The 26655-nt window shown below is 41.9% G+C and overlaps 1 protein-coding gene across 1 annotated transcript; it reads right to left on the minus strand.

The window, feature by feature from the left end:
* Positions 1–1571: 1571 nt before the first annotated feature.
* RNASEL (ribonuclease L) lies at positions 1572–23765 on the minus strand. The gene is given in 7 exon segments (XM_021682859.1): positions 1572–1622; positions 1624–1732; positions 2396–2529; positions 5276–5408; positions 12741–12946; positions 14121–14206; positions 22292–23765. Coding segments are annotated over 7 exon segments (2193 nt in total).
* Between the last annotated feature and the right edge of the window lie 2890 nt (positions 23766–26655).

Consider the following 26655-nt stretch of genomic DNA (forward strand, 5'->3'; position numbering starts at 1 on the left):
GCAAAATGAGGATAACAGCATTTACCTCGCAGGATTGTTTTGAAAACTAAAAGAGAAAATATGTAGGTGTAATTTATAAATTATAAAGCACCATTAAAATGTAAGGTAGCATTATTATTCATGTATGAAGATGGTTCATTCATTTTTCAATGAATATTTATGTGGCAGACTTTTTGCTAAGCATTAATGATACAAATAAATTATATATATATATATATCTCATTATATATATATATAACTCATTGGAACTTGAGCTCTTATAGTCCAGTAGGGAAGAAGCATGTGAAGGTGGAGAGAAGCATGCTTTGATGTGGCTATAGGTGCTAGGGAGCCAGAGAGAACACTTGGACTGGGGTGTGGAAAGTGAGGGTGTTCAGGGGACTTCTTGGAGAGGTGACACTGGAATTGTTTCACTACAAATTCAAAAGCAAGAAAACAAATCCAAGTCACTCCTCTGTGAGATGGTCCACATAATCCATGGTCCTGGGGCCCAAGTCATTTCAAAGGTGTCCTGATCCCTTAAGGCAGAGTTTCTCAGTCTTGGTACAACTGATATTTTAGGCTGGATAATTCCATGTTGTGGGGGGGGCTATCCTGTGCACCGTAAAATGTTTGGCGTCATCCCTGACCTCCATCTACCAGATGCCAATAATATCCCCTTATCTTCCAGATTTGAAACCAAAAGCATCCCTGGACACTGCCAAATGGCCCCTCAGGGGCAAAACTGCCCCTAGTTGAGAACTACTACCATAAGGTCATAGAAAACCAGTGCAGGCGGTTCTAGAAGGAATGGAATTCATACAATTAGTGCCTAGGCTTATTCTAGGTGCTCAAAAAATATTGAATGAATGAATAAGTGGAGTCAATGAATGAATGAGCTTCCTGGAGTCCCCTTGACATATTCCTTTTGGGATCCATCCAGAAGATCCCTGGGCTAGTAATTAAGTTCAAAAGTACCCACGTGAGTAATAACAATAACACAACATGCATTTATACAGTGCTCCTTAAAAATTGTGTGATCTTGGGCAAGTAGTTCAAACTGTCTGAGTCTCAAGTCTACCAGTTCTTGTTCTTTTTTTTTTTTCAGAGGTTTTAAGTAATCTCCACACCCACCGTGGGGCTCAAACTCACAACCCCGAGACCAAGAGTCACATGCTTTACCGACTGAGCCAGCCAAGCGCCCCAGGTCTGCCAGTTCTTATGTGGAGATAACAAACCCTAGCTTGTAAGGCCACTGGGAGAACCAAATGAGATAATCAAGCATTAGAGGTCTAAGCACTCACTCCTTCGTTGCAACTGATAAGAGGACTCTTAGCAAGATGCCCCCCCCCACCCAGCTCCTGCCACTAAGCTTTACCTGTAAGAAGGACAAGGAGGGTAGTTGGAGTGTATACTTTTTTGGTTATAAACATGTGGGGAATACTGAGCACTGTGCCAGGACCTGACACATCCACTATCTAACTCACCCTTGCAAGCAACCAGGTTAGTTAAGAGGCCCAGAGAGTTGTGACATGCCCAGGATCACACAGCTAAATAAGTGCCTCCCTGAAAGCGAAAGCCTCAGCCACCACTCAGGGCTGAACTTCATCACACCAATGCTTGTTTGGATTGTGAGTTTTTGGGGAAATGCTTTCTGTATTCTGTGTTCTGTAGTTTCTTATAGACATACATGACCAGATCGGGAAAATTCTTCTGCAAATACTGGAAAGGTTCTCCAATTCTCGACCTCATCCTGAAATGAAACATAAATGTATTAGCATGGTGGTCCCCAGATCATCTTCCCCCTTTATAGCATCTGGGCCCGGAGATCTCTTTGCTCCCTCAATTTCTAGAGCAGAGCACGTCAGGACTTTGGAATCCGACAGAACAAGATTCATCTCCTAACAACTCTTCAGCTAATTGGCAACTTATTTGTGAACCCCAGTTTTATCATTCATAACATGGAGATGATATAGTTCCACAATCTCTTACCTACAGTTCCAAAATCCAAAAGAGCCCTGAAAACTGCAAGGTTTTTTGAGTTTGCAGCTACCATTTTGGGCAACAAAAGCTGATTTCACTAACACGGGTCTACTTTTTAGACATTTACAGTGCTACATTCACCTTACCCAGCTGCCCAGTCCCCTGCACTGCTTCCCACGAGGGAGTCACTACCCTTCTGTTCAAGAGGGCTCAGCAAAAAGCTAAGAAGGAAGATGAGAACCTGCCAGGCACATCCAACATTCATTGTTCTGACAATGTGTTGGCCCTTTTCCAAACAGAGGGAAGGAATTACTTTTCATTTCATCAAAACAAATTTTCTTCTTTCTAACAAATAGCAGATATAAATTTAGAATGGGATTTTTTAATCATCCTCATTTCATATATGGCTTACAGAAACAGAAATAATACTCACTCCTTATTTTTTTTTTCATTAATATGTTCTCCCAGATTCCGGATGAACTTTAGCAGATCATGCACAGTGTCCTTATAGGTGTACTTTTTATTTTTATAAAAGTTATTCATTTCTTCCATAACATACTTGTCAATCTAAAAAAAACATTATGCAAAAAATGTGGTAGCACCACAGAATAAATCCTCATGATACAAAGAGGCAAAATACAAATTTGAATATATGCCCAATTTACCATTAATTAATAGAGCAAATTAATAGAAAGAAATGAATGGAAGTAAATACTATACAGTAATGGTGTCTGGATGCGGGATCATAAGGAACTCTACATTCCAGTCTCTCTTTTCCAAGTGAACTATTTTCATGAGAAATTAAATATATTGAAAAATGGTTTAGGAATTCTTTGGCTGTTATACCAGGAAATTTGCTCATCATGCTATGCAGTATTTTTATCCTTGCAGTGACCCATCCGAGTTGGTAACTGATTACATTTCCCCCTTGAAGAGGATTCATTCAGACTAACAGTAGACCTGACAGCCATTGCCGAAGCGAGGGTGGTTGTTTTTGTTCAGTTTTGTTTTGATTTCTATTTCCAAAGGTCTCATGTTTCTCCTTGCCTCTAAGTGTCCCAGAGCAGCTTCTCTCAAGTCAACGCCTCTCTCTTTGTGCGTGCACCCTTGTCGATGGCTGTCATATTTAGAAAGCCTGTCTGTGTGGCAGGACGGGGCGGCCTGTGGAGAGGAGGAAGCAGCAAACACTGGAAAACCTGGCTCCTCCACACCGCCATGCTGACGCCAAGCTGAACGTCCAACCGTGAAAATGGGCAAGTCACGAAAAGCAACAGAAAATCAAAGTCTCACATGGGAACTAACAGATAAGACTTGAGTCTGTCAAAATTCAATATAAGTCAATGAAGTTTAGGGGACAGAACTGATGAACTGGGAAACGAAAGAACAGGTTTTCCTCCCGGTTCTGCCAATCTCTGCCTCTCCAGTCCTGGCTATTTCAGGTCACACCTCTGAGTCTCAATGTGCTCAACCATTAAATGGGTTGGTGGACTCGATGGCACCATCTCTTCCTGCAGGGAGTGGCTTTAGCACACGGCCTCGGCAGCCAGACTGCCCAGCAGCAGACTCTGGGGCTGGCTCTGGACTGTTGGAAAAAGTGATTTGTCTGTGCCTCCATGGGCCCACCTGTGACACGGAGGCAATTAGCTCAGAGGTTGTTATAAGGATTAACTGTGGAGACTCATAAAGCCCTGGGAATGGTAACTGCCATATAGTCAGCACTAGAGAATTGTCAGCTATTACTGTCATCGGCTTTGGTTTCAGACTTCTCTATTTCTGCAAGTTTTAGAAGAGGCTTTTTTTTTTAAGATTTTATTTATTTATTTGAGAGAGAGCACAAGCAGGCTGAAGGGGCAGAGGGAGAGGGCAAAATAGGCTTCCCGCTGAGCAAGGAGCCAGGCACGGGGCTCGATCCCAGGACCCTGAGATCATGACTTGAGCCCAAGGCAGACGCTTACCTGACTGAGCCACCCAGGCGCCCCTTAGCTGAAGTTTTATAGACATTCATTAGCAGAGTCATGGTGCACCTACTCCATGCCAGGAATTCAGTAGTGACAAGACAACGGACAGTCTCTTCACTTGTGGAATTTGCAGGGTAGCCGGAAAGATGGACACCAAGGCAGCAATTATGAGTGTGATGTATCATCTAGGGGCAAGTGAGGGAAGGAAAGCAAAATGAGAGCCAGAAACAAAGAGGTGTGGGAGAAGCAGTCCTAGATCAGGCACAGGAGAGGGAAGCTGTTGGTCTCAGTCAAAGAGCTGAGGAGTATGGATTCTCCCATAGTGCTTTGCACAGTCTCTGGGCTGCCCAGCATGCATCCCACAGGCAATGTTTCCGTGGGTCTCTCGGCCCTGCATGGACCATGCTGTACTCTGCTTCACATGCCCATGGCCTCGTGTGGGTCCAGCAGGTAACTGGTACTTGATAGATGTCTGCTAAGTAATAATAATGAAAGTTCTGGGAGGTGCCTGGGTGACACAGTTGGTTAAGTGTCCAACTCTTGGTTTCGGCTCAGGTCATGATCTCAGAGATGTAGCCCTGCCTCGGGCTCCACACTCAGCACAGAGTCTGCTTAAGATTCTCTCTCTCTCTCTCTCTCTCCATCTCCCTCTGCCCCTCCCCCCTCCCTGCTCTCACACACACGCATGCACTCTCTCTCTGAAGATAAATAAACCTTAAAAAAAAAAGAAAGTTCTGATAGCACCGACTAGCTTGAGATGATGGCTGATTTTTTATGTTTTACTATATTTAGTTCAAGTTAGGTGGACCCTTTCCTAAAGAGGAGGAATTTGAAAGATCACCTTTTCTTCACGGTGTGTTTTCTCAGGCAGAAGGTAGATGTGTGTGTGGCTGCTCAGAGCTGGGCTGTACACAGACAGCAGAGGCAGCTGATTGCTCCCTGGATGAGAAGCCTCATGGTGGAGCAGCTCCTTGGGGTTAAACTCTTATTTAATCAGCTGCTCTTGTCACAGTAGTAATAAGATCATTAGCCAGGCCTCTCTTAGAACCAAGGCTGGAAGGAAAGAGCCCTAAGAAAGGAAAAGACCCCTAGACTGGGACAAGGCCTTCCTAAAGAGGAGTGTAGATGAAAGTCTGTCTGTCAGGAGGGCCTGGCCTCTGAAAGATGGAGCAGGGACCCAACAGGGCAGACGGGGACTGGGATGGAGAGACAGGCAGGGAAATCACCTCTTCCACCCCTTGGTTGAGCCAGGCCAACAATAAAAAAAAAAAAAAAAAAAGTTAGAAAAACTAACTTAACACGTTAACAGATCCTTATTCCTAGAATAACTTCGAGACCATAGGAACTGTTCATACCTTAGAAGTCCACTTGGCAAAACTTCTGGAACATTCAGATTTTTCAGGTTGTAGTAGTTGGACAATCCTGCTTGTAAGCAATGGCCTTTTAATGTCAGATTCATTTCCCACATCCCTAAGGGTCCTATAGCGGCTGAGGATGACAGAATTATCATGGTCATTCCATCTGCCCTCTCTTTTCAGAAAGAAAACAATGTTACATTTTGCTTTTTGATAAAAGTAGTAAAACCATGTCTCTAAAAATCCTGCATGATGAGAGAGGCAGACAGGCATCTTTTTCTCTCTCTCTTTTGCTGTTCTTCAGAAAACGAAACCAGAGGGACGCCTGGGTAGCTCAGTCGGTTAAGCGTCTGCCTTCGGCTCAGGTCATGATCTCAGGGTTCTGGGATCGAGCCCCACATCGGGCTCCCTGCTCCATGGGGACTCTGCTTCTCCCTCTTCCTCTGCCTACTGCTCTGCCTACTTGTGCTCTATCTCTCTGTCAAATAAATAAATAAAATCTTTAAAATTAAAAAAAAAGAAAGAAAACAAAACAAAAACAGAATCTAGAGAGGTTAAGTCACTGCTCCAAAGACACACAGCCAGGAAATGCCAAGCTGAGAGGAGAGCCTGGGTCTGTTGATTCCTAGCCTGACTCATTCCCACACCGCCCTACCACTATAGTTAATGTCATGTGTTAATTTGTCTGGCCACAAGGGGCCCAGATTAAATATTATTCTAGGTGTATCTGTGAGGTGTTTCCAGATGAGATTCGCATTTGAGCTGGTGAACTCAGTAAGGCAGATCACCATCCCCAATGTGAATGGGCCTCATCCAACCCACTGACAGCCTATTTAGAATAGAAGATGGAGGAGGGGAAAAGATGGTGGAGGAGTAGGGGACCCTATTCCAACCAGTCCCCAGAACTGAGCTGGATATCTACCAGACCACTCTGAACACCCACAAAATCACCCTGAGATGTAAGAAGATGGATCTGGATCTCTACAAACAGAATATCGCAGGTGGTTGGTTTCAAGGTACAAGCAGGGAGCTGGGATTCCACGGGCAGATGTCGGAGGATAAACAGAAGGGGTAGGGAGCTGTGGGGATCCTACACCACCGGTGAGCAATGGCCTCTCGTGCTGGGGCTGGGGCACAGACTTGCAGACCGGTAGCAGCAGGGAAAGGACTTTAGGGCAGCCCCCCCAGAGGGAAACCCAGAACAGGGCCAAGCATGCGAACTGGGGTGGCTGCTGGTTTTAGAAGCACAAAGAGCAGAGACGTGCCCTGACCTGGAGGCAGGACTGGGAGCTCTGCAGAGGGGCGCACAATCCAGGACGCTGCTGTTTATAGCAGCACGGACAGAAACTGAGATAGTGTGGCCGGGAGAGCTCACTGAAGAACAGATGGTGATCTCTCTGCTCTGAGGCAGAGGATTGGAAATGGTCTCTTCTGCTCTCTCAGAAGAGACGCAGAAAGCTGCCAGGGAAAGCCCCCAGAGAACAAAAGCCCCAAAAAACCGGTATTCACCAAGCCCATCCCACCCCATAGGGGGAAGGGCAACTCTGCCCAAACAGGGCTGCCTGAGTAACAGCGAGGCAGGCCCCTCTCCCCAGAACACAGGCTGGGAAAACAAGAGGCCAGCAACCCTACGGTCCCTAGAAAACAGGTGCATCTTGCTTGGGTTCTGGTCAATAATGGTCTATACATTCCCCCAAACACCCCTCAACAGAATGACTAGGAGAAGGAACCCCCAAAATAAGAAAGACTCAGAGATTATGATTTATGCCAAAGATTTACAAATGGATTCAGATATAACCAAGATGTCGGAGATGGAATTCAAGCTAGCAATTGTGAAGACAATAGCTAGAATGGAGAAATCAATTAATGGCAACATAGAGTCTCTAAGGGCAGAAATGAAAGCTGAATTGGCAGAACTTAAAAATGCTATCAATGAGATCCAATCTAATCTAGATAATCTAACAGCTAGGGTAAGCAAGGTAGAAGAACGAATTCGTGACCTGGAAGACCATCTAGTAGATAAAAAGGGAAAAGAGGAGGCCAGGGAAAAACAACTCAGAATCCATGAAAATAGAATCAGAGAAATAAATGACACCATGAAACGTTCCAATGTCAGAATTATTGGGATCCCTGAGGGGTGGAGAGAGAGAGAGAGAGAGGACTAGAAGATATAATTGAGCAAATCGTATCTGAGAACTTCCCTAATCTGGGGATTGAAACAAACATTTGTGTCCTAGAGGCAGAGAGGACCCCTCCCAGGATCAAGAAAAACAGGCCAACACCCCAGCATGTAATAGTAAAACTCACAAATCTTAGAACCAAGAAAACCATCTTAAGGGCAGTTAGGAGGAATAGATTCCTTACGTACAGAGAGAGGAACATAAGAATAAGGTCAGACCTATCCACAGAGACCTGGCAAGCCAGAAAGGCCTGGAAAGACATATTTAAGGTACTAAACAAGAAGAACATGCAGCCAAGAATACTTTATCCGGCAAGGCTGTCATTTAGAATGGATGGAGAGATGCAGAGCTTCCAAGACAGGCAGAAACTGAAAGAACATGTGACCACTAGGCCGGCCCTGCAAGAAATATTAAGGGGGGTTCTATAAGAGGAGAAAGACTCCAAGAGTGATATAGAAAAGAAATTTACAGGGACAATCTATAAAAACAAGGTCTTCACAGGCAACATGATGACAATAAATTCATATCTTTCAATAATCACTCTCAACCAATGAGAATGAACGAAATCAATGTGGATGGCCTAAATGCTCCCATAAAATGGCACAGGGTTGCAGACTGGATAAAAAGACAGGACCCATCCATATGCTGTCTACAAGAGACTCATTTTGAACCTAAAGATACATCCAGACTGAAAGTGAAGGGATGGAGATCCATCTTCCATGCCAGCGGACCTCAAAAGAAAGCTGGGGTAGCAATTCTCAGACAAATTAGATTTTAAACTAAAGACTGTAGTTAGAGACACAGAAGGACACTATATCATTCTTAAAGGGTCTATCCAACAAGAAGATCTAACAATTGTAAATATCTAGGCTCCCCAACATGGGAGCAGCCATCTACATAAGCCAACTGTTAACCAAAGTAAAGAGTCATATTGATAACAATAGGTTAATTGTAGGAGACCTCATCTAAGCAATAGACAGATCATCTAAGCAGAAAATCAACAAAGAAACAAGAGCTTTGAATGACACACTGGACCAGATGGACCTCATAGATATATACAGAACATTCTACCCTACAACAACAGAATACTCATTATTCTCGAATGCACATGGAACTTTCTCCAGAATAGACCACATAGTGGGTCACAAATCAGGTCTCAACCAATACCAAAAGATTGAGATTATTCCCTGCATATTCTCAGACCATAATGCTTTAAAACTGGAACTCAATCACAAGAAAAAATTTGGCAGAAATTCAAACACCTGGAAGCTAAAGACCACTCTGCTCAAGAATGTTTGGGTCAACCAGGAAATAAAAGAAGAACTTAAACAATTCATGGAAACCAATGAGAACGAAAACACATTGGTCCAAAACCCATGGGACACTGCAAAGCCGGTCCTAAGGGGGAAATACATAGCCATCCAAGCCTCACTCAAAAAAATAGAAAAATCTCAAATTCACCAACTAACTCTACACCTTAAAGAACTAGAGAAAAAGCAACAAACGATGCCTAAGCCATGCATTAGAAGAGAAATAATTAAGATTAGAGCAGAGATCAATGAATTAGAAACCAGAAACAAGTAGATCAGATCAACAAAACTAGAAGCTGGTTCTTTGAACGAATTAATAAGATTGATAAACCACTGGCCAGACTTATCCAAAAGAAAAGAGAAAGGACCCAAATTAATAAAATTATGAATGAAAGGGGAGAGATCCCAACTAACATCAAGGAAATAGAAATAATTATTAGAAATTATTATCAACAACTCTATGCCAATAAACTGAGCAATCTGGATGAAATGGATGCCTTCCTGGAAACCTATAAACGGCTAAGACTGAAACAGGAAGAAATTGACAACCTGAATATGCCAATAACCAGTAACGAGATTGAAGCAGTGATCAAAAACCTCCCAAAAACAAGAGTCCAGGGCCTGATGGATTCCCTGGAGAATTCTACCAAACACTCAAAGAAGAAATAATACCTATTCTCCTGAAGCTGTTTCAAAAAATAGAAACAGAAGGAAAGCTTCCAGACTCATCCTATGAGGCCAGCATTACCTTAATCCCCAAACCAGGCAAAGACCTCATCAAAAAGGAGAATTTCAGACTGATATCCCTGATGGATATGGATTCCCAAATCCTCAACAAAATCCAAGCTAATAGGATCCAACAATACATTAAAAGGATCATCCACAACGACCAAGTCGGATTTATCCCCAGGATGCAAGAGTGGTTCAATATTCACAAATCAATCAATGTGATAGGACACATTAATAGGAGGAGAGAGAAGAACCATATGGTCCTCTCAATTGATGCGGAAAAAAGCATTTGACAAAATACAACATCCTTTCCTGATTAAAACTCTTCAGAGTATAGGGGTAGAGGGAATATTCCTCAAGTTCATAAAATCCATCTATGAAAAACCCACAGCGAATATCATCCTCAATGGGGAAAAGCTGAGAGCCTTTCCCTTAAGATCAGGAACACATCAAGGATGCCCACTCTTGCCACTATTGTTCAACATAGTACTAAAAGTCCTAGCAACAGCAATCAGACAACAAAACGAAATAAAAGGTATTCAGATTGGCAAAGAAGAAGTCAAACTCTCTCTTTTCGCAGATGACATGATACTTTATGTGGAAAACCCAAAAGACTCCATCCCAAAATTACTAGAACTCATCCAGCAATTCAGTAATGTGGCAGGATACAAAATCAATGCACAGAAATCCGTTGTTTTCTTATACAATAACAATGCAACTGTAGAAAGAGAAATTAGAGAAACAATTCCATTTACTATAGCACCAAAAACCATAAGACCTCGGAATAAACCTAACCAAAGAGGTAAAGGATCTATACTCTAGGAACTATAGAACGCTCATGAAGAAAACTGAAGAAGACAAAAAAAGATGGAAAAATATTCCATGCTCATGGATTGGAAGAATAAACATTGTTAAAAATGTCTATGCTACCCAGAGCAATCTATACCTTCAATGCCATCCCAATCAAAATTCCAATGACATTTTTCAAAGTGCAGGAACAAACAATCCTAAAATTTGTATGGAATCAGAAAAGACCCCCAATCGCCAAGGAAATGTTGAAAAAGAAAAACAAAGCTGGGGTCATCATGTTGCCCGATTTCAAGCTATATCACAAGCTGATCACCAAGACAGCATGGTACTGGCACAAAAACAGACATATAGACCAATGGAACAGAATAGAGAGCCCAGATATGGACCCTCAACTCTATGGTCAAATAATCTTCGACAAAGCAGGAAAAAATATGCAATGGGAAAAGGCAGTCTCTTCAATAAATGGTGCTGGAAAAATTGGACAGCCACATGCAGAAGAATGAAACTCGAACATTCTCTAACATCATTCACAAAGATAAACTCAAAATGGATGAAAGACCTCAATATGAGACAGGAATCCATCAAAATCCTAGAAGAGAACATAGGCAGTAACCTCTTTGACATCGATCACAGCAACTTCTTTCAAGATACATCTCCAAAGGCTAGTGAAACAAAAGCAAAAATGAACTTTTGGGACTTCATCAAGACAAAAACCTTCTGCACAGCAAGGAAACAGTCAACAAAACAAAGAGGCAACCCCCAGAATGGGAGAAGATATTTGCAAATGACACTACAGATAAAGGGCTGGTATCCAAGATCTATAAAGAACTTCTCAAACCCAACACCCAAAAAACAAATAATCAAGTCAAAAAATGGGCAGAAGATACGAACAGACACTTCTCCGAAGACATACAAATGGCTAACAGACACATGAAAAAGTGTTCATCATCATTAGCCATCAGGGAAATTCAAATCAAAACCACACTGAGATACCACCTACACCAGTTAGAATGGCAAAAATTGACATGGTAAGAAACAACAAATGTTGGAGAGGTTGTGGAGAAAGGGGAACCCTCTTATGCTGCTGGTGGGAATGCAAGTTGGTACAGCCACTTTGGAAAACAGTGTGGAGGTGCCTCAAAAAATTAAAAATAGCGCTACCCTATGACCCAGCAATCGCACTCCTAGGTATTTACCCCAAAGACCCAGATGTAGTGAAAAGAAGGGCCATATGCACCCCAATGTTCATAGCAGCAATGTCCACAATAGTCAAACTGTGGAAAGAGCCAAGATGCCCTTCAACAGACTAATGGATAAAGAAGATGTGGTCCATATATACAATGGAATATTACTCAGCCATCAGAAAGGATGAATACCCAACTTTTACATCAACATGGATGGGACTGGAAGGGATTATGCTAAGTGAAATAAGTCAAGCAGAGAAAGTCAATTATCATATGGTTTCACTTATTTGTGGAACATAAGGAATAGCATGGAGGACATTAGGAGAAGGAAGGGAAAAATGAAGGGGGGGAAATCGGAGCGAGAGATGAACCATGAGAGACTACGGACTCTGAGAAACAATCTGAGGGTTTTAGAGGGGAGGGGGGTGGGGGGGATGGGTTAGCCTGGTGATGGGTATTAAGGAGGGCACGTACTGCATGGAGCACTGGGTGTTATACGAAAACAATGAATTGTGGATCACTACATCAAAAATTAATGATGTATTGTATGGTGACTAACATAACATAATAAAATAAAATTTAAAAAAAGAAAGGTAAAAAAATAAATTTTATTGACATAAATATTAAAAAAAGAAATAGAATAAAAGATGGAACTCATCCCTTCTTGTGTGATTTTTTTCAGCTGGGCCATCAATCTTCTCTTGCCCTCAGCCCTCCCAGTTCTCAGGCCTTCAGATCCTTACTGGAACCCACATCATCAGTGCCCCTGGTTCTCAGCCCTTTGGATTTGGACTAAATTACACTATGGGCTTTCCTGCATCTCCAGCTTGCAGAGGCAGATCGTGAGAATTCTCAGCCTTAATACTGCATGAGCCATTTCCTTCTAAAAAAATATATATATAGGGACGCCTGAGTGGCTCAGTTGGTTAAAGTGCCTCACTCTTGATTTCGGCTCAGGTCATGATCTCAGGGTCCTGAAATAGAGCCCCACGTCGGGTTCTGTGCTCAGCACAGCATACTTAAGATTCTCTAAATAAATAAATAAAATATTTTTTAATAAGTAAATCTAAATTTATATTTATCATTTGGATATCTATATCTATATCTATCTAGCTAGCTATATATCATTTGAACATATATATATCTCATGACTAATACACTCATTGTCTTGCTTCTGGAGGCCTGGAATATGCCATCAACTTTTTTTTTTAAAGATTTTATTTATTTATTTATGAGAGCAACTTTTACTTACTTCTGCCAACTCCAAAAGAAGGGATGACCCAGCAGGCCACTCAGGTGCCCCTGCACATTGTCTCCAGGGTTAAACAGTTGATGCATGAGGTCCCGAGTTTCCTCATCTGGAGAAAGTTGAATCACCTCTTCATTACTTTTAGTCTTCAGTGTCTCAAAAGGGAGCTCTCCCTTCCTTACCACATATAGGACTAGCTGTCCAAGGGCCTGCACGAAAGCCACAAATCAAGCCAAAGGTGTCTGTGAATTCTTGCTCTGTATGGAGGTGTGGTGCAGGTTATGACCAAATGGAAAGTGGGAGAAATCTCGAGGAGTCCACAGGTTCTGCATGGAGAACCCTCAAGACAGTATATGGTCCCCACAATTTAGGTTTATAAGGAGCAAAAGATAATCCTAGGCCAGAGTTGTCAGGGCAAACTGCTTAGAGGAAGAGGAATTTGAGCTGGACCTTAAAGTATGGATCGAATGTCAATAAACAGGGGAGAGGAAAACTGTTTTCAACAAGGGAAATGCCAGGACTCTGGCTGGAAACTGAGACTTTGGGTTGGGACTATGTGAGATGGCAGATCAAGGAGCCAGTCCAGGTCCAGTGGGACACGGTGACAGCTTCAGGAGTTAGGCCATGACAGGGAAGAAAGGTCAAGCAGGAGGCCAACATAGGCACTTCCTACAGCAGGCAAGACACCAGTCACGGAAGGAGCTAAAATCCTTTTAGCAGCAAAGGCCAGATGTGGCTGGAGAGCTCTTGCCCCAGGGTTGAACGTTCTGCGCCCTGGAGAACCCCCCCAGGAGGAAACTGCCTGGACAGGGTGAGAGTCAGCCTGGGAGCTTTGGTCCACAGGGGTCAGGCTCCGTTTCTGCTGTCTCCTCCCAGGAGAAACAGCTATTTCAGGCTCTTAACCTCTGTGGCCAAGATTAGTTTCTTTCAAGCTGAGGACCAATCCAATCCCTCCCATGGGTTTCAGAGAGCCTTCGTATCTGGCCCTCCTAGGAGTTTAGCATACAAGTTTGAATGGAATGGGAAAAGAAATCCCATTTGCTTTGTCTGCAGGCAGGAAATACCTCCTGCAGGAATTTTGGAGGCCATTTGGACATACCTCCTGAAGGTAATTTTAGAAGAGGTATGGCATGCTCAATTCATTTCCTATCTAGCTGGTGGAGGAAGAGAGAGCCAAAGAGATACAGAAAGGGGCCACAGCAGCCCAAAGAAATGCCACTGTCGGCAAGGGAGTGAAGGCAGTGAGCCCTGGGGGAATGCCTTGGAAGTTAGTTAGAAGAGGTAAAACAGAAATGACGTCTAATTGACCATAGGAAATAAGGGAATGAACGAAACAAATAAGGAAGCAGAAAGATGGAAAAGTAAACCAATTGTAGAATTTACCTGTAGATCTCTCTTGATTTCCTGCGGCTCTCCAGTCCACTTGATGCTTTCATTAAAATCTGCCAGGCAAACAGCATTCTTGGAATCTAAGGGATAGTTTGTAGAGATACAGTGAAAATCCTCTCTCTTCATGTTGTAATTAACTTAAATAAATATGTACCAAAATGCGCTATCATCTCTGAAGAAGGCAATAATAAAGCTTATATCTGCATGGCTATTTACTCTTCAAAGAGCCATGTGCACAGTGTCATTTGACTTATTAGTCAATGGCAGGATTTAAATTTCATTTTCTCCAGGCCTGGGCATGGGGAAGGATGAGGATAAAGTTAACCAGTTCCCCATTCAGGCAATTCCTGGGGGCAATGAGCACAGATTTATTAAGGGACTGTTGGCAGGAGATACGTTGACTTCCTAAGGCTAAGTAACAACTAACCAACAAGACTCCAAATCCAAGAGCAGCTTACCACAGCACTCCACTCAATCAAGCCCACCAAGCACAGCCCCCTATGACACTGTAATCAGTTATCATGGATTAACCATGTGCTTGGAATGAGCCACTACATCCTTGCCCTCCTCAGAATCGTTCTCTCTTGAAGGAAGCCACTGAGTCGTCGGGAAGAAGGATGCATGGATGGGTGAGGTCAGGAACAAGATGAAAGGAGAGCAAGTCAGTGACCTGTCCTTGAAGAAGTAGCTCCTGCTTCTGGCTTGAAGGTGTCTAAGAAAGCAAACTGGGTAACTACAGGCAGCAGGATGGTCAGCACAATTGTGTGCTTCTCAAACCCCTTTGGTTCTAAACTTAGATATCAAAGTTGAGCGGAAACCCACAGTCTAACAAAAATGAAACAATTAAACTATTCAAACAGGGTCTAGTGAGGGGAAAAATGACAGTGAAAGAGGAGAACACAGCACAGGCCCTGTGGAGTTTTGAGTCTCTGAGCAATGAGTGAATGTAAAATTAATTGCAACTTTATTTTTTTTTAAGATTTATTTATTTATTTTAGAAAGAGAGAGAGCAAGTAGGGAGAGGGACAGAGAGAGACAAGCAGACCCTGCGCAGAGCATAGAGCCCCATGCAAGGCTCGATCCCAGCACCCTGGGATCATGACCTGAGCCGAAGGCAGATGCTTAACTGGTTGAGCCACCCAGGTGCCCCTAACGGCAACTTTAAAAATGCTAGCCCAAAGTGCAGGATGCTCTGAAAGTGTATAACAAGAGCCACATGGCTGTGTGGGAGAGAAAAGTCTTCCTTTAAGGAAGGACACTGAGAACAGAGATCAGTAGAATTCGCGTGGGTGAATGGAACAGGGAAGAGAAAATTCCAGATAGGAATTCCCAAGGTGGAAAGGAACCTGAGGAATTCCACTCTGACAGAAAGGAGGCCCGACAGCCTGGAGAGAAGGGATGAAGTTGGAAAGTAGCCTGCAATGAGGTTGAAGGGGCAGAGGGTGCAGATTGGAAACCAGGGGCTGCTTACAGCTATCCCAACTAATAAATCCCCTTCACTGTTTAAGCCACTTTGAGTTCTCTGCTACTTAAATTTGCAAGCACCTAAGGGAACACTTCACAACTCTTCTAACACTTGATTTTTTTTTTTTAATGAGCCCCAGGGTTTTTTATTTATTTTTAGATTCAATCAACATTGTTAAAGTGCTATAAAAATTTTAAACTCTTACACTTAGTTTCTGCACTTATAGAATCACAGACTGCTAACAGCTGATGGGCAGAGTTAGGATAAAATTTGCACACTCCACCCTGCTGTCAGTGAATCAAGAGTCTCTTCATCCTCACTCCCACCAGAGCGATATCATCTAAGATGATATTTTTTAATTTAAAATTTTAATTAAATAAATAAATAATTTTTCATTAAAAATAACACATATTTAGGTTACTTAAACAATTGATTTTTTTGTTTATTCTTTGCTGCTTATAAGTCACTGTTTTCTATCAGGCTCTTTCTCTCCTTCCTTATGCATATCCTCTAGCAGTTCTTTCATAGATGGTCTGTGGGTAGGAAGTCTTCCTAGATCCTTAAATGTTTAAAAAATGTATTTCAACAACTGGTGCTTAGAAAAACTGGACAGCTACACGCAAAAGAATGAAAATGGACCACTTCTTACACCATACACAAAATAAACTCAAAATGGATTAAAGACCTAAATGTGAGACCTGAAACCATTAAACCCCTAGAAAAAAAACCAGACAGTAATTTCTTTGACATTGGCCATAGGAACATTTTTCCAGATATGTCTCCTCAGGCAAGGAAAACAAAAGCAAAACTAAACCACTGGGACTACACCAAAATAAAAAGCTTCTGCACAGCAAAGGAAACTATCAGCAAAACGACAAGGGAGCCTACTGAATGGGAGAAGATATCTGCAAATGATATATGCGATAATGGGTTAGTATCAAAAATGTATAAAGAACATATGCAACTCACACCAAAAAACACAAACAGTTTGATTAAAAATGGGCAGAGGTCCTGAATAGACATTTTTTCCAAAGAAGACACACAAAGGGCCAACAGACAGAAGAAAAGATTCTCAACATCATTCAGGGAAATGCAAATCAAAACCATGAAGAGATATCACCTTACCCTTGTCAGAATGGCTAGAATCAAAAAGACAATAAATAATAAGTGTTGGCAATAATGTGAAGAGAAAGAAACACTTATGCACACTGTTGGTGGGAATGTAAATTGGTGCAGCCACTGTGGAAAACAGTATGGAGGTTCCCCAAAAAGTTGAAAATAGAAATACCATATATCCAGTAATTCCACCACTGAGTATTTACCCAAAGAAAACAAAACCACTAATTTGAAAAGTTATATGCACACTTCTGTGCTGCAGCATTATTTACAATAACCAAGATATGGAAGCATCTCAAGTGTCCATCAATAGATGAGTGGGTAAAAAAGATATGGCATATATATACACATATATAATGGAATATTACTCAGCCATCAAAAAATGAGATCTTGCCATTTGTGACAATATGGATGGTCCTAGAGAGTATAATGCTAAGTGAAGTAAGTCAGTTAGAGAAAGCCAAACACCATATGATTTCACAAACAAAGGGAGAAAAAAGGGCAAACAAAAAAAGACTCTTAAACATAGAGAACAGACAGGTGGTTTCCAGAGGGGAGGTGGGTAGGGAGATGGGGGAAATAAAGGGGATTAAAGTACACTTTTCATGATGAGCACTGAGTATTGTCTAGAATTGCTGAATCATTATATTGTATACCTGAAACTAATATAACACCGTATGTTAATAATACTCAATCAAAAATATGTATTTATTTTGAATCATGTATAATTTGATGGTTGCCTTAGTCAATTCTGGATGCTATAACAAATTACAGTAGATGGGTGTGGCTTAAACAACAGAAATTTATTTATTTCGCACAGCTCTGAACACTGGAAATCTGAGCTCAGGGTGTCAGCAGCATTGCGTTCATGGTAAGGGCCCTCATATTGGTGTATAGACAGCCATCTTCTTTGCTGTATCTTCATATGGTAGAAAGACAACTAGCTAGCTCTTTTTATAAGGGCACTAATCCATCCAAAGCAATTTTGAGAAAGAATAAAGCTGGAGGCATCACACTTCCTGGTTTTAAATTATATTACAAAGACCTAATAATCAAAATAGTACAGTACTGGTATAAAATCAGGCACATAGATGAATGAAACAGAATCAAGAGCCCAAAAATAAACCCACACATATGCAGTCAACTAATATTTGACAAGGGAGCCAAGAATGCTCAATGGGGAAAAGATAATCTCTTCAAAAAATGATGTTGGAAAAACTGGATAGTTACATGCAAAAGAATGAAAGTAGACCCCTATCTATTCCACTCACAAAAGCTAATTTGAAATGGATTAAAGACTTAAATGTAAAACCTGAAACCATAAAACTTCTAGGAGAAAACATAGGGAAAAAGCACCTTGATATTGGTCTTAGCAATGATATTTTAGATATGACACCAAAAGCAGAGCAACAAAAGCAAAAATAAACAAGTGAGACTACATCAGACTAAAAGCTTCTGCACAGCAAAAGAAACCATCAACAAAATGAAAATGCAATGTATAGAAGTGAAGAAAATATTTACGAATCATGTATCTGATATGGAGTAAATATACATATTAATATATATTTATATATATGAAATTTCTATGCATATGAAATATATGTGTTTACATATATGTGAAATTTATATATATGAAATATATACTTATGTACATGAAATATATATATATTTATATATATGAAATTCATTCAACTCAATAGCAAAAATCAAATGCTCTGATTAAAAAATGGGCAAAGGACCTGAATAGACATTTTTCCAAAGACATTAAAAGAGCCAACAGGTACATGAAAAAGTGCTCAATATCAGTAATTATCAGGGAAATGCAAATCAAAACTACAATGTGATATCATCTCACACATCTGTTAGAATAATTATCAAAAAAACAGGAGATAACAAGAGTTGGTGAAGATGTGGACAAAAGGGAACCCTGTGTGTTTTTGGTGGGAATGTAAATTGGTGCAGCCACAGTGGAAAACAGCATGAAGGTTTCTCAAAAAATTAAAAATAGATAAAACAGAAGTGTATCTGAAGGAAATGAAATCACTATCTTGAAGAGATATCTGCAGGGTTTCAACATATGAATTCTGGGGGAATAGTAAGATTCAGCTGTTAGTAGGTTCTTTCTCCTCAGTTCCTTCTTTTTGTATTCAGGTTACTGATGAAAGAAGTCTCTTACCAATCCTGATTCTGGTTTCTATGTAGGTAATTTGTTTTCTCTTGGGAGCTTTTGAGGTTTTCTTTTTCTCCCTTGATGTTTTGATATTCCTTTAAGTTGCGACTCAGTGGGTTTTTTTCCTTACTTACCCTCAGCTCTTGGTGAGTTTTCAATAAGAGAATTATATCTATATTTATTTCTGGGACATTCTCACTTTTTTTTTTTTTTCAAATATTGCTTCAACCTCATTACTTCTTCCCTCTGAAATGCCTGTTAGAACTTCGGATCTAAATCCTGACTTCTAAACCTTTTTCCCTATCCACCCCTTTATGCTTTTCTATTATTTCCTAGGAAAATTTCTCGGGCACATCTTCTAGCTCGCTAATTTAATCTTCAATCCAGTCTTGAGTTTTAAATTTTTAAACAATTATATTTTAAATTCCCAAATTCTCTATTCAGTTCTTTTCACAATGCTTATCGTTGCTTCTTGGATGAAATAACCTATCTTGGTTCTCTGGTTTTATTAATTATACTTACTTTAAAGTACTGTGGTTACTCAGGACGGCAAACTAAGTAAATGCCCATGTCCTAATCCCTGGAATCTGCAAATATTACTTTATATAGTTACACACTCACACAAAAGGACTTTGCAGATGTGATTAAGAATCTTGAAACAGTGGGCACCTGGGTGGCTTAGTCAGTTAAGCGTCTGACTCTTGATTTAGGCTCAGGTCATGATCTCAAGATAGTGGGACCGAGCCCCATGTTAGGTTCTATGGTGAGTGTGGAGACTACTTAAGATTCTCTCTCTTCTCCCTCTGCCCCTCCCTGCTCACACTCTCTCTCCCTCTCTAAAAAGAGAGAGAGAGAATCTTGAAATAGTAGAGATTATCCTGGGTTAGCAGGGTGAGTCCTAAATGCAATCACATATATCCTTATGCAAGGCAGGCAAAGGGAGATCTGACAACAGAAGAGAAGGCAATGACTACAGAGGCAGAGATTGGGGTGATGCCACAAGCCAAGGGATACTAGCTGCCCACCAGAACAGGGAAAAGGCAAGGGTCTCCCCCCACAGCCTACAGAAGGAATTTGGCCTTGCTGACACATGATTTGGGGCCAGTGGAACTGATTTCATACTTTTTGCCTCCAGAACTATGGGAGAATAAATTTCTACTGTTTTAAGCCACCAAGTTTGTGATAATTTGTTCCAGCAGCCATAGGAAACTAACACACTCAGTTAGCTTTGTTTCTTTGGGTCTAAGTTCTTCTATTTCATGCATCTCTTTCATGGTATCAGCACTTCATAAATATCTTCAGTGATTTTTGACTGTAAGCCTTACTTTGCAGTTGAGAATCCTTGATCCCTTTGAGTTGCTTCTGTTAATGCCACCCAACACAGGGGAGAGAAGGAGGCAGCTGTCTGAACTTCTGCTTTGTGTTTTATTCAGTGAAACTAGGGGGTAAGCAGGATGTGCCACTTAGTAGGGTGCTTTGGCAGAAATCTTGTAGATTTAACTGCTCTTTGTTTCTCTTGAGATTATCAACCACCCAGTGTCTCAAATAGTAGCCCTGTCTGCAGACAGACAGGCCTGGCACAGATGCTTGGTCTGTGGGGAATGCACAGGGTATGATCTTCCTATTTTCTACTGATGCAGCAATCTGCCTGTTAGCTGATCTTTTGTCCTCTCCTGCTTCTGGCTTCCATTACTCCTGAGTGGTGTTTCTTTGCACTGTTCCCACTTTTATGAGTAATATTTAGCTGTGGCATCCTGCGTTTGTCCTGGGCTCCCATGTATTTCTTTAATCCCATCCTATCATGTTCAGTCTCTTTATGATTCCTCAAAGATTTTGTCCTGTAAAACCTCTTTTGTTATTTTTATCCCAGCTAGGGATTCATTTAACAATCTTTCCCTATCATTTTAGGGACCTAATACAAAGAACAGTCTGTACTATGTGTTAGGTTCACCACCTGGAGGCAGAAATATAGTCAATTCTCAATTCTCTACTGTTCAAGCTTAAGAATAAAAGAGACGGTGCCAGAAATTCTGGAGAAGAGTTAGTGACAAGTAATTTTTCTTTATAATGTGACATGTGACTCTTTTGCATCAAGATCAGCAGTTAGAACTGGGAAGGACCCTGCCCTTGGCTGCATCTTGAGGATTCTGCTTCACTTTGTAGAGCTGCACATATTTCTGGCCTTTGTCAGTCTCCCCAACAAAGTTGCTTAAAACCAGGAAGGAGTGCCACTAGCACCTGTCCTCAAATTAAAAGCCAGATTCCAGTTGTATTCTGAGGTCTACCTACTTCCTTCCAGGTCTTGTCCAGGACCTTAAATACTGTTCTCTGCCTTTCAATACCTGAACCCTCTTTTTGTCTTGTTCCCTTACACCTACCTTAAATCTCAGTACATGTCTGTAGATTAGGTATCTGTTTCTGCTTAGCCCCCTAGACAAGTACCTGGCCTTTGCTGAGTACCTACAACGTACAGGTAACTTGTCTAACACACTGCACTTAGACCTCATAACAACCTTATGAAAGCGGTGTTCGTCCTCTTAAATGAGGAAACTAAGGCTCACAGAACTAAGTGACTTGTTTGAGGCTGCAAAGCTACAAAGTGGCATGACTAGGCTGCAAGCCTCCCTACACATGGCTAAAGCCAAGACTCTTCCTACTGCACCACATCACTTCTTGGGACTTTACACTCAGCTCTGCTTCTTTCCTTTAATGTTTCTTTCGTTTATTTTGTTTTTGGCTGAGGCCAGTGCGTGCTGACTCGTTCTGCCCACTTGGAGTCTGTTTCACTTGTTGCATCTTATCCTGGCATGCCCAGTTTTGACCTTGGTTTTGCCATTAAATTTCACAGTGGGGGGATGCCTGGGTGGCTCAGTCACTTAGGCTTCTGCCTTCGGCTCAGGTCATGATCCCAGGGTCCTGGGATTGAGTCCCGCATCAGGCTCCTTGCTCGGAGGGGACCCTGCTTCTCCCTTTGCCTGCTCTGCCTGCCGCTTCCCCTGCTTGGGTGCCCTTACTCTCTCTCTCTGACAAATACATAAATAAAATCGTTCAAAAAAATTTCACAGTGGCTACCATCTTGGCTGAAGGAACACACCTTCAGGATTCTCTGACTGGCAGGCTACTTTAGGAATTCAAATTTCTGGAGCTGACTCCATCCAAGACATAACCTTCATATTTGTATTTGCCAAAGGAAATATGAGGTTAGCCTGGTATTCCATTGGCATCTGTCACCTCCACGTGGGGTAAGGGTTATACCTGGTAGCAGGAGAAATAGCACTCTCATTATGAATCTGTTGCATTAATCCTCAAACTGAATAATCCACACTTACTCTACTCCTTTCCTCCTTGTAATGAAAATCCTTTCTTTTTGTAAATAAAGACCTCGCAATTTCTAAGAGAAGACTGGGGACTCACCTATTAAGATGTTTTGTGGGCACAGATCCTGGTGAGTGTATCCACACAGCAGATGTAGCTCTTCAACAGCCTTAAATACAGATAAGAGGGTGTTTCGGGCAAACTCGTCTTCCTCGTTTTCCACAGCCTGCCCACTGTGCTTGGCCAAGTGTTCCTCCAGGGTCTGCTCACAGAGGGCAAGACACACATACAGACAGTCCTTGTAGCTCTCACTCCCGTAGAATGTCACCAAGTCACTGTTTGTTCGGGAGCTCTGCAGACAGGAGACTTCCTGATGTCCATGTGTGCTGCCTTCATAGAATCGTTTCACAGCTACTTCTTGCCCTTCATAGAATCCAAGGTAGATGCCCCCTTCAGAAGTGTCAGCAATCTTATATTCTTCATCAATAAAGATCTTGAGTTTGCCAATCATAGGGCGGTATATTCTGCGGAGGTGTTCCAAGGCCTTCCCCCAGCGTGAGCTCTGAGGCTTCCAGTCTTCAGCGGGAGGGGGACAATCTTCTCTGGCCCCATGAGAGAGAAGAAGCTTTACAAGGGAACTGTCATAGTTGCGCCTCGCTATCATCACAAGTTCCCCACAGTCTGTGATGGCTCCTTTGTTGCATAACAGTTGAGCAATTTCCTTCAGTCTGAGCTGGACAGCCAACAGAAGCGCTGTTTTGCCCTCACTGTCTGTCTCATTAATCTCTATATGTTCTTGTTCCAGAAGCATCTGCACCAAACCCAAGTGCTTCTTTTCCACTGCCAGGATCAGGGGTGTCTTTCCTTTCTCTCCCCTCACATTGACATCAGCCCCATGGTGCAGCAGAAGGCGAGTGATGTCCTCCACATTTCCATCATCAGAACTCCTAAATGCATAGATCAAAGCATTTCTGCCCATATTGTCACGGGCTTTGACATCTGCCCCCATCTCATCAAGGAGGATCTTCAAGACACCTACATGTCCATTTTCAGCAGCATCCATTAGAGCTGTGGCCCCTCCTTTCCTAAGCCTCTTTTGATCCTTCTTTGTCTTTCGGCTCAAATTCACATTTGCCCCATTCTCGTACAGGAATTTTAAGGCTTTATCCCTCCCATTCACAGCGGCTTCCATGAAAGCTGTGAAGCCATTAGCATCACACTCATTGACATCCGCACCTTTAGAAAGGAAAAGTTTGAGCAGCTTCACATTTCCCACAATCCCAGCAATGATGAAGGGAGTGGCCTCATTCTTCTTCTTCACACAAGGGTCAGCACCATAACGAAGCAGAAGATCCACCATGTCCTCCCGGCAACTTTGTACCGCGTTATGCAAAGGTGACCAGCCCCACTCGTCCTGGAAGTTGACATCAGCCCCTCTTTCCAGCAATTGTTGGACCAGCTCGATGTCTTCGTCTTTAACGGCTCCAATTAACTTATTGCCATCCACTGATGTCCTCTCATTGCTGGAGGGTGTGAGTCTCTCCTGAAGGTCATTATGGCTCTTGGTCTCCATGATGGTAATTACCACTGGCTACAACTCTGTGCCTTTGAGAAAATGAAAACTTAGCTCCTTGGGACTTGATCAAAGAGACATGGAGCTCTTTGCACTATCAGGTTAAACAGGGATTATCTGGCTGTGGACCAGCAATATGAGGAAGGAAATACTCTTGGAGTCTTCTAACGTTCCACCTGGAGATGAGCTATTTTGTAATTTTATAATAGTGAGAAAGCATTTGAATTAGAAAAATTAATTTTACTAGCAACTTTTTCAAAATACATCTACTTATTTATACAGAACTTTTTATTATAGAATATTATGAACATATATAAATTAAAAACAAGAAAATTTTTACACTGCAGTCCCACCACCCAGAAATAGGCATTGTTAAGATTTTAGGGGACTCCTGGGTGGCTCAGTTGGTTAAGTGTCTGCCTTAGGCTCAGGTCATGATCCCAGAGTCCTGGGATCAAGTCCCATGTCAGGCTCCTTGCTCGGGGGGGGGGGCCTGCTTCTCCCTCTGCCTGTGGTTCCCCCTGCTTGTGCTTGCTCTCTCTCTCTCTCTGACAAATAAATAAATAAAATCTTTTAAAAAAAGATTTTAGTATATATATATTTTTAAGATTTTTATTTATTTATTTAGAGAGGGAGACAGTGCAAACAGGGAGAGGGGCAGAGGGAGAGGGAGAGGGAATCTCAAGCAGACTCTGCACTATGCCAGGAGCCCGCCCCAGGGCTCAATCTCACAACTCTGAGATCATGACCTGAACTGATATCAAGAGTCGGATGCCCAACCAACTGAACCACCCAGGTGCCCCTATTTTAGTGTATTTCTATAAATTTTTAAAAAAAATAGTTGAGATTATGCTATGTGAGGATCCTGTATAAATATCCTGCTTTCTTTCATCTAATGCCATTGTATAAATAATTTCCTATGTTATCACAAAGTCTTTTAAAACATTTTTAATGGCTCCGCAATACGCCACCAGTCAGTTGCTTCATTTCCCTATTACTAAACAGTTTTTAAAAACAACTTTTAAGCAAGATTTTTAAAATTGGAATTTTCTAACCATTCTAAATAATGTTGCAGTAAATTTAACTTTTTAAAGCTTGTTTTCTTATGATAAATCTTATAAGAGATTTCTTATGATAGATTTCCAAGAATTGAATGACTGGTTGAAGTGTAACAGCATTGCCAACAGGTCTTAAGTGTTAATTGGCTTCAAGCTTATCCACTCTTTGCTTGCTGACCTAAGTCCCTTGATCTGTAGCAGAACTAACTTACTTTCCTTGAGATTTTCAGACCACTGGCCTTGAGGAGTGAAGGACCAGACTTTCCCAGAAGATAAGGCCTAACTCCATTCAGGAACAGCTGCTAGAGATGCTAGCCTACCTGTTTAGGGTCATACTGACATACGACTGACTGCCTGCACCTGCCACTCCTGCACGCAGCTCCCACCCCCACCCTCTTTCCCATGCCTTTCCCCCTAAAGCCCTCCAGCTTCCCCTAGGATGAGGAAGACGGTCTTTGAGACATTAGTCTGCCATCTTCCCAGGTTGCCAGCTTCCTGAATAAAGCAGCCTTTCCTTTCCCACCATTACCTGCCTCTCTAGTACTGATTTGTGAGCAGCCAGCAGGCAAACCTGAGTTTGGAACCAGTTCTCTGTCCGGTAACAAAAGGATTATGATTGTTTTAAAAATTCTCAACCTATGTTAATAAATTTTTTCCAGTGTCATATTAACATACTCTCACTAGAAATAGATGGTCTCTTAAGAGGGAAAAAAACCCTCATTTATAGGGAAAAAAATGTGTTTTGTGTCAATTTGCATTTCTTTTTTTTTTTTTTAAGATTTTATTTATTTATTTGAGACAGAGAGAATGAGAGACAGAGAGCATGAGGGGGAGGAGGGTCAGAGGGAGAAGCAGACTCCCCGCCCAGCAGGGAGCCCGATGCAGGACTGGATCCCGGGACTCCAGGATCATGACCTGAGCCGAAGGCAGTCGCTTAACCAACTGAGCCACCCAGGCGCCCTCAATTTGCATTTCTTACACCTCTCAATGCATTTACTGGCTCTGGGCATGTCTTTATGCATGTGTGCTTCTATTCAAAGTAGTAGAGAGAAGTGGAAAGAGCTCAGACTCCAACTTCACAAGATTTAAGTTTGAACCCTTGATCATTTAACTTCAGACTGTTACTGCCTAGTTGTGTAACATTAGGTTATTCTCAATTTTCCGTCCCCTCATGCATATAAAGTATGGCAAATATTAGGCATTCAATAACCGATAGACTTAATAAAGTCTCTTCACGAAAACAAAATTCAGCGATTACTACTCTCGCCATCCAAGTGCATACACACGCTACACAAATGGGGGAGCTGGTGGTGTTGAGTTAGTCCAACTGCCCTTCGTCAGAGGAGGGCAACTGAGCCGCAGTTCAGCCACCAGACAGCACCGAACTGGTCCTTGCAGATTTGTAAAACTGCACCTGCTACAGGTGCAAAATTGTGCAATCAGCAAAATTGTGATTAAATCCAGATATTCCTGCTTTCCTTTGACTCTAGTAAACATTCATCTTAGCTATTCTGTGACTTATTAAGAATAAAATAAAAAGATGAGGAAGTAGAGGTGTGGCTAAAATAGGAAATTAAAATTTGCAAACAAAACAAACAACAAAAATGCTCAGGACCCAAGTGATCATAAAGCAGAATTCCAAAGGAATAAACAAAGGAGGTGTGAGACAGGCTGGTCTAAAGAAAGGAGCAGAGAAGGGAAGTCGAAGAAACCCCCAAGTAAAATAGCTGTCAGGTACAAGCCTGCTTTCGGTTTCGTTTTCTCGCTCTCACCACTGGTGCTGGACAGAGAGAGACGGCTTGATTAGGTACGGCGTGGACTGGACTGACTGC

The sequence above is a fragment of the Neomonachus schauinslandi genome, chromosome 6 (genome assembly GCF_002201575.2).
Source record: "Neomonachus schauinslandi chromosome 6, ASM220157v2, whole genome shotgun sequence".
Classification (NCBI taxonomy): Eukaryota; Metazoa; Chordata; class Mammalia; order Carnivora; family Phocidae; genus Neomonachus; species Neomonachus schauinslandi.